Consider the following 13,391-nt stretch of genomic DNA (forward strand, 5'->3'; position numbering starts at 1 on the left):
TAACCAAAAGAGTAACCGTCATCATGGCTGTGAATAAATGCAAGGATAGAACAATTTATCCCAAATACAAGTAATAGATAATCCACAATTTGTTGTACAACAATTTTGGGGAAAAGCATTCTACCAAAAATTTTTCAGGTCCTAGTCCATTGCTCCATGCAAAGGAAAGGACCGTAAAAAAATTTCTCATTCATCTTCATCATAATTGAACTTAATTGAATGGGACTCCAAATCAATTTGCCCTCCTCTGTAGCTTCCACGTTTCTTCTTGGTCTTCTCATGCCGAAAACCCCTACAGAAAGCATAAAAAAGAAAAACATTTACATAAAACTTAAAGAGTTCCTACTTCCTATTTTCATGGTTGCAAAGATTTTAGAGGAGTTCGAGCCAAAAGCACAGATTTGGAAATCAAAAATTGTTGTGAAAAATATTCTCTTCGAGAGATGATATATGGGCTAAATAGCCCAATTAATACAAATTAAAGAGAAAATAAGAATGTGAACTTATTGTTTTGAGGTCATCTCTTTGAGAGATGGTCTCTCACAAGAGTAGCCTTTCGGAAATTCACGGCATACTAATTCCTCATTTCTCATACACGAATTAACCAATTGGTTTCAGGATATGTAGCAATATGAGTTAGAGCATAGATAATCAATAGGAAAACAGCTGGATTAGAATTATAACTTAGCATAAAAAATTGAAATCAAATCACAATTCACCATTCAACAACATTCCTTTGCCCCAATACCATACTTGGGGTGGGGTTTGGGAGAGTCGGTTGTACGCCATCTTGCCCTTGGTAACAAATGCACATGCAGCTTCACGTACATAAAAAGTGCACATGATTTAATGAGTAATTTTACTTTTAACCCACTGTAATTTGTAACCAAAGAACTACATCTTTGGTCCCATCGAACTAAGGGAAATACAATACATAAATCATAGTAATTCACAAAATTATGGTCATTTGATCCTCTGATAACCAGATACAGTAGAACATGATGGATACTGATTGCCTCATACAGGTATAGGGTGTGGGTGGGAGTGACACAACAACAGAAGCATGAGTGTCTGAATCTTATGCCGTCGCCACTAGATAGTACTTCCTTTGTTCCATAATACTTGCTACATTACAAGATCGGGCACTATTCATTTATCACCCTTAATTTGTGATTCGGTTTTAATCTTTAATTTAAAAACATAGTGAAGTTGAATCTTGTTTGATTCGTCTCAATGCAAAGATTATTAATATAAATTTTTAAATTATTTTATTAAACATAATTAAAGATATTAAGTATTCAATTAGCGCATTGGATTGCATGAAAAGTCAAAAGGTGCAAGGAAGTATTGACTATTGTAGTAAAACCAAGCAATTGCAAAAAAGCAGAATGTAAATTAGCAATGCTTACTTTCCTCTAACTTGCCCCAAAACTTCCTGTGCTTTTGCACCATAGCCAGATTCAGCACCATCCTGTAGAAAACACAAGTGTTTAGATACACCGAGGTTCCAGTAATCTACAAAGAATATAAGAAAAATAAGTATAGCCCTATATCAGCAGACCTTAGCCCAATAAGAATTATCTTGAAGCCTTTCATCTACGAATTCAACCTCCTCCTCCTTTACCCTCCGGAATGCATTAGCAGCGCTTCTTGGCTACAAAAGTAAGTTTTAGTCATCAATTTCAGGAACTTTTAACAGTATAGAGTACCAATATGTCAAACTGCGCACACATTTATTTAAATTAACACGTGTAAGGAGTTTAATTTCACGGAACGAAAATGCATAATATGAATGGATAGTGCAAGCTCTTCGAGTGCCGTAATTTATAGAATAAATCATGTCCCTCTCGTTTTCCTCTCACAGCCTGAATCTGTGTCCTCACTATTCTAAGTTCTGACACAATATCAACGTAGACAAACCTTGCCCCTCAATAGCCAGTTCATGACTAAGTACAAGCTTGATGCTAATGAAATTTTATACGCAAATAACTTAGAAAAGATTTGCAGATATGCCAAAGCCTTAATCGCAAACAAGTGAGGTGGACTACATGAACTAGTAGATCAATCTCATTGGTCGTCCACATAAATTCTTCTTTGCCATTTATTTTGAATTTCTAGCATATAAATCTGAAATCTTCGTATTCTTTTCCACTCCAGTAGTTGAGGTCTTCGGTCTTCTTCACCCTCTTTTATAATCCCATCGGTTCCAACTTCTAATAGTCTGTGATAACGGAGGGATTAGAAGCCTTAGAAACTTTTACTGTAGATAACATCTATATACTAGCAGGAGAAGAGTTCGAAAAGGGGAGATTTTTCTTTTAACTTCAAATTAGGTTCTTCAACAATGGCAGAAGCTTAATTGCATAAATATGGCCTCTATGCTGTCAAGCACATGCTCTTGTTGTACCAAATTCTATGCGCTCTGGGAATCTCGCCCGCCCACACTTTATACACCCCAGCAAGCTAAGCACATGTCTATGCGGCTTGTCCAGCATGCATGCTGCTTGCCCATGCATATACATGCTGTTGCTAGGCTTGTCAACCACTAAACGCTGGCCTACGTCCAAGTTGCCATCCGGGCTGCCATATTGTCCTCTACTAAGTCCCATGCCTCTGAAAAATCTTTTGCAGTCAATTCTTCTTTGCCAAGAGCCAATCTATGTCTAGATTTCCAAATTATTAAATCTGGTACCCACCCTAAGCTCGGGTCATCCAGTCTACCACCATATGAACTCCGTATATCATCTCTTCTTCAAAAGAATTATCTTTGATTCTAGGCGTAGTCTAGCAGTTAATGACTTAATGTAGCTAGTGGCTCTCCAATTTCCCATCTAGAATCTGTTGACGAACCCAATCTTTTGCTAGCCACCTTGAATGGTCCTTTATCTAAGCACTTCAAGCAATGATTCTCCTTAGACGTGGTATTTCAACTGTGTGGGGTACTATAGCTACGTTGGTAGTGTTTATCTATGATTCTATTTCCTAATGGTTAAATACTGGTACCTACTAAGTACTAACTTAGTATCCTTTACTCATACACATATTGTTGTAACCATAATGTACAGCTTTCCTCTCGGATTGCCAGGGATGACTTAGTAATACATTACACATGAAACATTCATGTGCAATACATTTCATTGCACCTCTTCCCTAAAAGATCCTATTACACATTCAAATTTAAACACCATCTCATAATTGTATCCTCTTGTTGATTATCTACACAACACAACTTGCAAGGTGAGGATGTCGTGTAGTGGTAATGCAAGTTTCTCCACCGAAGCCTAATTACATAGCTGGTTTCACTTCTACTATAAATAATTGATGAGGTTGCAACCATCTCTCTATATTAGTAGTATTTAGTTGGAAATAGTAGTATTTACCTCCTACAACTACATATAGTTTCTCCCTTTAATCAAGCTTACTTGTTCAAAAAGTAGATGTCATATGTAGGACTCTCAGTGGTGTTCTTATATGGGTAGAGTTCGCTACTTTGTAAGCATTGTCCTCGCTGAGAGGTTCTTTGTTAATCCTCATATAGTACCACCATGATACTCTTATCCTTGACGAAAATAGGATCTTAGTCCCTTTGTTGGTAATGAATGTTTTAACTGGGACATTCAAAGTTCAAACTAGCCATAACATTTGAAACAAACGATGTTTTGATAGGTTTAACTCTTGTATAAGGAACTTAGAACCACTAGAAGTATTAATATTGCGAACTAATAAGATCCTCTTGTGCATGTGCTAGATGTGGAAATTACTATGATTTACTCCCTAGTCCCAAACTCCGTAGGTCCAACTTACCAACTTCATGGCCATGTTCCTAATCTCACATAAGTCCAAGTGTGTCCCTCTATGCTGTAAATCCTCATTGAGTTCAGTCACAAAGCTACTTAATTTAACTCATCATCCTCTAAATAATCGTGATTAATATGTAATCTGTTACTTGGTATAATATATAACACCATGAATTTTAGCATAAAAGAATAATTCAGAATAAGCAATCTATTACTTACCAGAACTATTTCTCCAAAAACATTATCAATTACATATTAGATGACATTGACAAGGGTGGAAAACCTTTAAAAATTACTAGAATTCTATGGATTCAAATGATTCAACATATAAGAACTGATCTAGCAACAAACTTAAGGACATAATGTCTTTATCTACTTTACAGAACATTTCCCTAATAGGGAAAAACAGAGCGGAAGCATGAACTAATATATATATATATATATATATATATATATGAAGTTCAAGTGAAAACCATTCTTATATGAGAGCCGTAAGAACCAATCTGACTGACCAAAAAGTGTTAGTTTTTTACTAAAAGGTATTACTTTTAGGTAAAAAAGTATACTTTTTTTGAAAATAAAAGATATACTTTTAGACAAATAAATGTTACTTTAAAAAAAATTCTGAAAAAAAACTCACAAAAAGGTTTTACTTTTTATAAAAAAAGGTGTTACTTATCCAAAAAAACGTGTTAATTTGTATTTATATTTTTTTCTAAAAGTAGCATTTTTTTGCTAAAAAGTACCAGATTTTTGTAAAAACAAAAGCAACATTGTTTTGTACAAAAGTAACACCTTTTTTGTGAAAAAGTAACACATTTTTATCGGAGATTTTGGTTCTCACGATTTTCATATAAGTTTGATTCTCACTGGAACTTAACCCTATATATATAGAGAGTTTTATAATAATAGAACTCTCCTAGCTAGAAAGAAAATTGTATTTCCGCTATCCCTATGAAATTATACCTATTCTTTTTTACGTTTGTCCACTCACTTTGTACTATTCCCTTTTTTTACAGTGATCTCACTCACTTTATGTTAATCTTATCACATACTTATTCTCTACATGCATCTCATCTACTCATTTTTTTCATCATATGTTTTTTCTTATTTTTTAATTGTAAATTAATTTTAGAAATTAAAAAAAGGGTGCAATTCTACAAGGACCGAGGAAGTTGTATGTTATTAAGACATTAAGGCAGGGTCACATGTCAAGGTATCCACACACTCTAATTGGTATGATAAGCCAAATAGTTTATATCACGAACCACCATGACACTAGAATTGATGCGCTAGCTTGCTAGTCTCAGTACATCAACGAAAAATAACAAGATGATACCATGAAAGGAAGATACCAACTCAAGCTCATGCAGGATATACATAAGTCTAAAAATAAATTCACATAACAAAAAATTAGGTAAGCAACAACTAAAACAAACTCTACATTGCCAAGACATACCTCAGAGGAACCATTGCTTAGCTTTGTTTTGTCTTTCGACCATGATTCTTTTTTATCGTTTTCCAAAACTCCATTGACGGAGCCATCAGGTGTTTTAGATCCATTTGATTGATCTATATTATCTTTCTTCCTACGCTTGGAGTCATCAAATACTTCCTTTTCAACACCTCCAGTTTCATCTTCTTCAGATGCAGGCTTCTTTCTCTTCTTTGAAAGTTTTTTCCCTACATCATCATTTGTATTCTCTACAACAATAGCTTCTTTCTTTTTCTTGCTTTTGGACTTCTCTTTCTTATCTTTCTTTGAAACATCATCAACTTTTTCTAATGTTTCCACTTCTGACAAATCAGACATTTCCTCTTTCTTCTCATGAGATTCGTCTTTATGCTTCTTGTCCTTAGACTTCTTTTGATGTTCATTTGACACACTCAACAGGACATCTTCATCCTTGTTATTTTCACTCTTGCTTTTCTTCTTCTTATTAGCTTTTACATCATCGAAACCATCAACGAGCGGATTTTCTACTTTTGTTTGGGACTTTTTCCCATCATTGACTTTGTCTTTCGTGTTAGTAGCTTGCTCTTTGCCAGCGTTATCACTAACTTTGGCATCATTCCTAGAAGCAAAGGACATCAATCAACATTAGTCCTAGCACACTCAACCCAAGTAAATTAACTAGAGCTATAACAACATAGGGTCTACAATCCCTTGATAATGGCATGACATTATCAATCAAATGATTCTAAAACACACATAACCACTATAAATCACAAAAACTTTTTACACAAATGGATATCAACTAAATACTCAAACATGGGGCATAAGCAGTGATTAAACCAACTTCCAAGCCTTTCTTTGACCAAAAAATACACACAAATACAAGCAAAAAATGTCCTACCGCTTGTAATATAAAATTTTAAAAACTCGTACGAAATGCAAGCAAATAAAAATCCATGAAACATGATAGCTAATACAACAAGAATGCCCCTAAATAAAGCGGCATTGTGATGTTAATACTAAAGGTTTTTAATTGCAAAATTAGACCAAAAGTTCACGTAAATGGGTCAAAAATGGATTAAATGAAGTCTTGAACTCTTGAACAAGAGAAACCATAAAGTTCTAACCATAATTTGACACGGGAATTTTCCCGATGCGATAAGTCCAGCATTAGCAAATTCAGGAATGCTTCAAAGGATAAAACAAGTTGATTGAATAAATACATAGATTGAAATAAACGTGCAATAATAAGAAATGTAGCAATTTCAACAAATGAAGGAGTATACTAGTTTATTCAAACATTACTAATAACTTATAAAGATCATTCAATAGCTTAAGCTAATCAAGGCCAATTTCCCATAAAGCTAACGTCTAAGGAGGTTCAAATCTCATCCACCCTTCACGGTTCTAGCTAGGCCTGTTAAAAAAAAACGACCCATCGACCCGCATCCTAAATGGCGGGTCTAAAAATAAAAATAATTATAAGTTACGGGTCGGTTCATGGGGGCACAAAATAATTTTATCCGGGTACCTGCTGACCCGTTTATTAGATTTTTTAATAAACAGTATGTATTGTTATCTGCCAGCACAACTAATTTACTTTGGCTAGCAATTAAAGTGCACACCCAGTAGCCCAGCAAATAACAACAATCAGTATCGATTGGCTTAGTGCAATTCATACAACATCTAATTCCTTTTGCTTAAAATCATTGAAGCTCCATTTTCTGATAATTTTCATTTGGAGATGATTTTCAGTTAAAAATTTAGCATCTCAGATTTCAATTTTTAGAGGTTAAGGCTTATAATTTCGTTCATCAGTTGCTGAATTGTTTGTTCCTATTTTGTGAAATTAGCTTTGGTATAAGTTCGAAAAATCCGGGTACCCACTGTCCCTACCGATTTATCCGGATCCTGATTTTCGGGTACCCGGTTACAAACACCCCTAGTTCTAGCCCAAAGCGCAATCGAGAGGGCGTGATAGGGTAGAAATATAGAATACATATTGTAGGATTTGAACTATTAACTTAACCTTTTGTTTGAATTGATTCTATGGACAAATGTAAAACTCTAAACTTACCACTTCTTAATATGTTGGAAACACATTTCTTCCAAATTTGGTACAGAATTTTTCCAGCTCTCTTTCTGCAGGATTCAACAAAAAATATTTTACAAAAGTTAGAAACAACAAATTATAAAGAACCCACTAATGGTAGAACTTTCAAAATTGAAAAAATTGGAGAAATTTGAAATGAGATTACCTCTATATGTGCTTCTTTGAAGAATTTCTTGAGGGTTTTAGGGAACCCATTTCGTTCAAGGAATTGGCAAATGGATTGCAGAAGAATAAGCCTTGATTGATCAGAAGGTTGATTCATATTTGAGTAAGAATTGAGTAGAACTTGACGAGGTTTGAACAAGGTAACTGGAGCTAAATTGGTAGCTGTCGCTTCTCCTCTGCTCTTCTCGGGATATTGCATGTGATTAGGATTTAGGGTTTAAGAGCAAGAGCTGAGTTCTCGAAGAAGGGTTGAGGAAGATTCTAGATTTTCACTAAAGCTAACATGAAATAGGTTTTGGGCCGAACAAAACTTGAATGATAGGAGTATAACGCTTGGATTAGACGAAAATTATAATTATCATCGTTCTACATGGTATATCTCGCTCATAGAAAAATTATAAATAATGACGAAAATGTGAAACAAATGAGTAAAATTAACAAAAAAAAAATAATAATAAATTGAGCTTTAATAAACTTAATTCAAAAAATAAGTGTTTATATGTCCGAGTCTAAAATTAGGTTAGTTCACAGTTACTAACAGCGAACAAAAAAATTGGTCAAAAAAAGTCAAAATTATTTAAGGGAGACAATGTCATATTGTTAGAAGAGACAAAAAAATGGAAATTGTGTTTGTATGTTTTTAATTTTTTTTGTCCCTCTTATTGTTATGACATTGTCTCCCTTCTGTTCGTAGTTATTAACTGCAAACAAACAATTTTGACTTGTTTTGCAATTTTTTTGTTCGCTGTTAGTAACCGCGAACTAACCTAATCTTAGGTTTGGAAATAAAGACGCTTTTTTTTAGAATTAAGTTGACCCGAATATCTTTTTTTTTTTTTTAATTTTGCTTATTTCTTTCGCATGTTCTGGATTAGACTACTTTGATTTATTGTGTAACTAAATAATGCCTGTGCGATGCACTGTTTTATTAAATTTTCCTATATATTTGTATCATTTAAGAAAATAAAATTTAAAAATAAATTTATACTTATATCTCATTTCATTCTAAATAGTTGCATACATACATACATTGTTTGATTTGTATCATACTTTCATTGTGCCCGTAAATGATTACGAAAATTTAGTTAATGACAAATAAATCACAATAAAAGTTAAAAAATTTGATTATATTTTTAATATAATTGTATTTATACTTCTATTTGTTTACTTTGAATAGAAGGGCAAATAGCACAAACATGAAATATACAATACAAAATTATGAATATTTTTAATAAAAAGTAACATACCAATTTATGCTTACAAAAACAAATATTACAAATTTGTATAAAGTATTACAACTATTAAAAACATACTTCAAAATCAAATTTAAAATAAATATTTATGTAAAATAATTTTATAGAAGTTTAAACAAAAGAATAATATGTTTGTCATAAAAAATATAAGTGACTTGCATAAAGATAGTCACAACGTAAATCATGAAGTATTAGAATTATCCATTGTATTAAAGCAACCAATAGTATAAATAAAAAAAATCCTAATAAAACTATATTATTTTTTAACCATCTCAAAATATTTAATTAAATAATACTTATTTGATAAATAACATTGAGAAGATTTATAAATTATTTAAAAAAATAAAATAAAATATATGATTTTCTAATACATTAAATAATGTGACCTAAAACATATAAAATCAATCAATATAGATAATATTATAAACATAGTTAGAAACTAATAAAGTCAAAGATGTAAATATTAGTCATAAAAACAAGGACATCATCATTGAGTTTTAGAGGAAAAAGTTTTATTGAAGTTGTGACATGTAATACCCCAGATTTAGCTTGAAAAAGAATTGATAGACTACTCATATCAACAAGGTGCATCTTCTTTTTTAGGGAGCCCATTTGCTAAGAATTCCACAGTTAAGCGTGCTTGGTGGGGAGCAATCTTAGAATGGGTGACCTTTTGGGAAGTGTTCCCGGGTGCGCACGAGTGAGGCCAAAGTGCGCTGGAAAGACTTGTGTTAGTTTGTGGGGCTAGTCTACAGTCTCCATGAGTAGTCACCAGCGGTCCGAGAGGCCGGGGTGTTACATGACATGTAAGCAATAATAAAATTGTGATGATGTCAGCATTTGTGTTAGTAATAGTTATTATAGAAGATTAGATTACAGCTGGTCTTGGACGAAACAATCTCAATATGAGACGAATAGCCCAATCAGTCCAATTAAAATATTTCTATAATGCGCTCAATACTTGATCTATTTAAGTTCATAATTGATACATTTAAGGTTAAAATTGATTTTTTTTATAAGTTATAACTGATCATAATTAATCACTTTAAGGTGTGAATTAAACTCTTAGATCAAAATTGAAATTTTTTATAATAAAGAAGCCATGAACTCTAGGTCATTTTCCAAGAGCATTCATTGAATCAATTAGCAAATACAGTTCGAACTCGACACTTCCTCCACCTTCACATCCAGTGTAAGCAAACGTTACACCTACAACTTTATTTCCAAGTCCATTATGAACAGAAAATTATTGGGGGAAAAGCAATACCACTATTATTGGTTGATAATTAAAGAGTACAAGTACTCTTATGTTCCATTATTCCATTAAAACCACCATCTTGCATCAAATAAGAGTACTTATAATAGGCAATGTTTGAAATCCAACCATAAAATAATACCATTATATTACCTTCCTTTTGAAATTATGAAAAAAAAACCGTATTTAGGTAAAAATTGATCAGTATAACGTCAAAATTGATCAATTTAAGGTCAAAATTAAAATTTTTATTTTAATTGATCTATTTAAGATTTACTTTAAGTTGAAATAATAAAAGTTAAAATTGATACATTTAAGGTCAAAAATGAATTCTTTTAGATTTTAATTTATGAAAGAGCGACCATTTTCATTTTTCAATTTTTGATTTTTGAGCCGGCCCATATTGACGGTCTCATAATGTGATCGTCTCATCCAAGTTTTTGTGATTAGACTATTGATAAAGTGGATTTCAAGGGTCATTAAATTTTATGAAATTAAAAATTCAACAACAAATTCTTTATTAAGACCGTCGTACCGTGAGATGGCTTAAAATAGCCTGACCCAATTTTAATTTCTTATAATTTAATAAAAAAAGTTTTTATTTAGTTAACTGTTGTGTAAGTTTAACAAAGGGACAATCTCATACAAGACTTGCTGGAATTCAATTATAGGGGATGTTTGGTAATTGGTCGTTGGCTGTTTGCTGTTGACTGTTAGCTATTAATTTATTTGACCAGCTGGAAATGTTGGCTATTATTGTTGATTTTTTAAGCTAGCTGAAAAACCAGTTGTTTATGGAGATGTTTGGTAACTTTAAGCATTGATTGTGGTTGTGTATTAGAGAAAAAATGAGTGAATAATCAAACACTAACAAAAAAATCTAACTGAAATAATTTTTATTTTGACTTAAAAGCCATTTAACAAATACTTTTTTAGTACATTCAAACAAAGACTTTCTTAATTTACACGATTTTATTAGTCTAGAATTCATCTCTTAAGAGTATTATTATACTCAAGACTAACGAATGAAAAACTTATCTCTTGAGACCTTTGACTACTCCTATGCACCATAGTACATAAGATGATAATAAGAAGATCTAAATACTTATCTAAGTTTGTGATTTTAACCAACCATACATCACTTGTACTAATTACTTTCTGTTTTGCTGATATAAATAAATGGTTAGATTGAGAAAGAATAAAATTATAATGCATTATCACGTGAACATATGGTATTAGGTCGTAATGAAATATTGTGAATAAAAAATATAAATTTTCATTACCAATATCTAAAGGTTACCAATCTTTGGCAGTGATTGGAATCATTAGAGGTGTTCAACAGGGCGGGTCGGCTCAACGGGTCAAAGGTCGGGTCAAATTTTAATAGGGCATTAGTGGGTCGAATCAATAATGGGCCTTCGTGTAAAGGGTCGGGTCGGGTTGGACCGGATAATTATAGGAATCGGTTGTAAAAAAATATTTTACCACTTTTTTTTTATATATTTTTATATGATATTGTTATATTCATAGTTGAATTCACCTAACGGGCCATAAAAATATGATAAAAAACTATTTTATGAACTTTTAAAAAACGAGTCAAAGTGGATCGTATTCAAACGAACTTTCCCTTTAACAGTTGACATGACCTGCCTCGCCCCGACCAATTTAAAATTTGGCCCAACCCATCCCGACCCGGCCCATTGAACACCTCTAGAATCAATCATTGCAAAAGAACAAAACTACCAAAACCACCAAATCTAAGACAGGGCACTACCGCTGACTCGGGTTCCCAAAAAGCCGATTCGACTTTTTATATTGTTCTCTAATTTGTGCGATTTTTCTTTTTGGTATATTTTGGACTTTGCTGTTATTAGATATTCTACTATATGTAGTATGTCATATATATATATATATATATATATATATATATATATATATATATATATATATATATAATCTAGTTCCTATATACTCTAAATTTCCCAAAAAAAAAACCATTTACATACAGTGCAAACGCAATGAAATCTTAAGAGTTCCTCTTTCTATTTTATGATTGTGAAAACAATTCAGTTACACATGGTTGCAAAGATTTTATGATGCTCGAGCCAAAGCATGGAGACGTAAATTCACAGTTTAGATTTATTAAGACCATTTTACCGTGAGACGGATTAATACGGACTGATCCAATTTTAATTTCTTAAAATTTAATAAAAAAAAAAACGGAAATTCTATTTTATTAGGACCGTCTTAATATGGGCTTGAGCCAAAGCATGGAGATGGAAATTCACAGCATATATACTCTCATACACTAACTAACCAATTGATTTCAGAATAAGTAGAATTATAACTGAATTTGAATCATCATCGAACAATAACATACTAACTGTATTTTCAATTTACTTCATTTGTATTTTCATCAGTTTGGTTTTAAGATGTAAATTGATCAAATCTTAGTATCAAATTTTCAATTTGATTCTAGATGAATATCAACAAATTTGTATGTTATAGTTTCGGAAATCCTTTTTTTACGCGATATAAGCATTTTTTAGTAAGCATGTAAGTTACTGAGCAGTTATATAAAATTAATTAGCTTTTTTTAATTAAATTAAAATAGGAAAGTTTCACGTGATAATCTTATGGTAACCAAAGTTTTTTTAATATTCACGTGGTAATCCTGAGGTTTACAAAAATAAACCTCCGTAACCTTTTTACCCAAAGACGTTTGGAAACCGTCTATTAGTAAGGATATCATGTTTTTGAGATTCATTCAAACTTCAAAAATCATCCAAAAGATCACATTTTTCTCCTAATTTTCTAACTTTAATACTCTAATTTTTCTAATTTTCCAATCTCTATTTCCCCAATTTCTCAAAGTTTGACAATATGGTTGCATCCAAGCGAATTTGAAGAAGTAATAAAAAAATTTATTTCCACCAGAAAAGTTTGAAGAACGAATTCCAATTTAATTGTAGCAGGAGAATTGAAAAAATTAGGGTTTGTATGTTTGGAGAAAATGTGATTTAGGAAAAAAGAGAAAAATTAGAAATTATATTTTAAGAGAAAATGAAAAAACTAATAAAGAATGAAATTTAAAGGTACAAACATACAACAAGCCAATGGTGGACAATAAAATTAACGTTTTCAAACATATATTGGGTAAAAAAGTCATACAAGTTTAATTGAATAAATCTCACTTTATCGCATGAATTTTAAAATAACTTTAATTACCATATGAGAAACCTATTACATCATTTAAAAAAAAAATTAATACCTTAAAATTACCGCGTGAATTTTCTTATTACAGTATAATAGGCTGGGAAAAGCCTGTACAAAACTCATAGAGGTATAAAAG

At 32.0% G+C, this 13,391-nt stretch overlaps 1 protein-coding gene across 1 annotated transcript; it reads right to left on the reverse strand.

Annotated features, from left to right (window-relative positions):
• On the reverse strand, nucleotides 1–7,830 carry LOC130824451 (uncharacterized). Its single transcript, XM_057689463.1, has 6 exons — nucleotides 7,512–7,830; nucleotides 7,331–7,395; nucleotides 5,257–5,872; nucleotides 1,562–1,654; nucleotides 1,410–1,471; nucleotides 1–292 (listed from the first exon to the last, which is right to left on the reverse strand). Exons 1-6 carry the CDS (start codon nucleotides 7,728–7,730, stop codon nucleotides 187–189), a joined length of 1,161 nt encoding a protein of 386 aa, XP_057545446.1. The 5' UTR covers nucleotides 7,731–7,830; the 3' UTR covers nucleotides 1–186.
• Between the last annotated feature and the right edge of the window lie 5,561 nt (nucleotides 7,831–13,391).

The sequence above is a fragment of the Amaranthus tricolor genome, chromosome 9 (assembly GCF_026212465.1).
Source record: "Amaranthus tricolor cultivar Red isolate AtriRed21 chromosome 9, ASM2621246v1, whole genome shotgun sequence".
In the NCBI taxonomy this organism is placed as follows: Eukaryota; Viridiplantae; Streptophyta; class Magnoliopsida; order Caryophyllales; family Amaranthaceae; genus Amaranthus; species Amaranthus tricolor.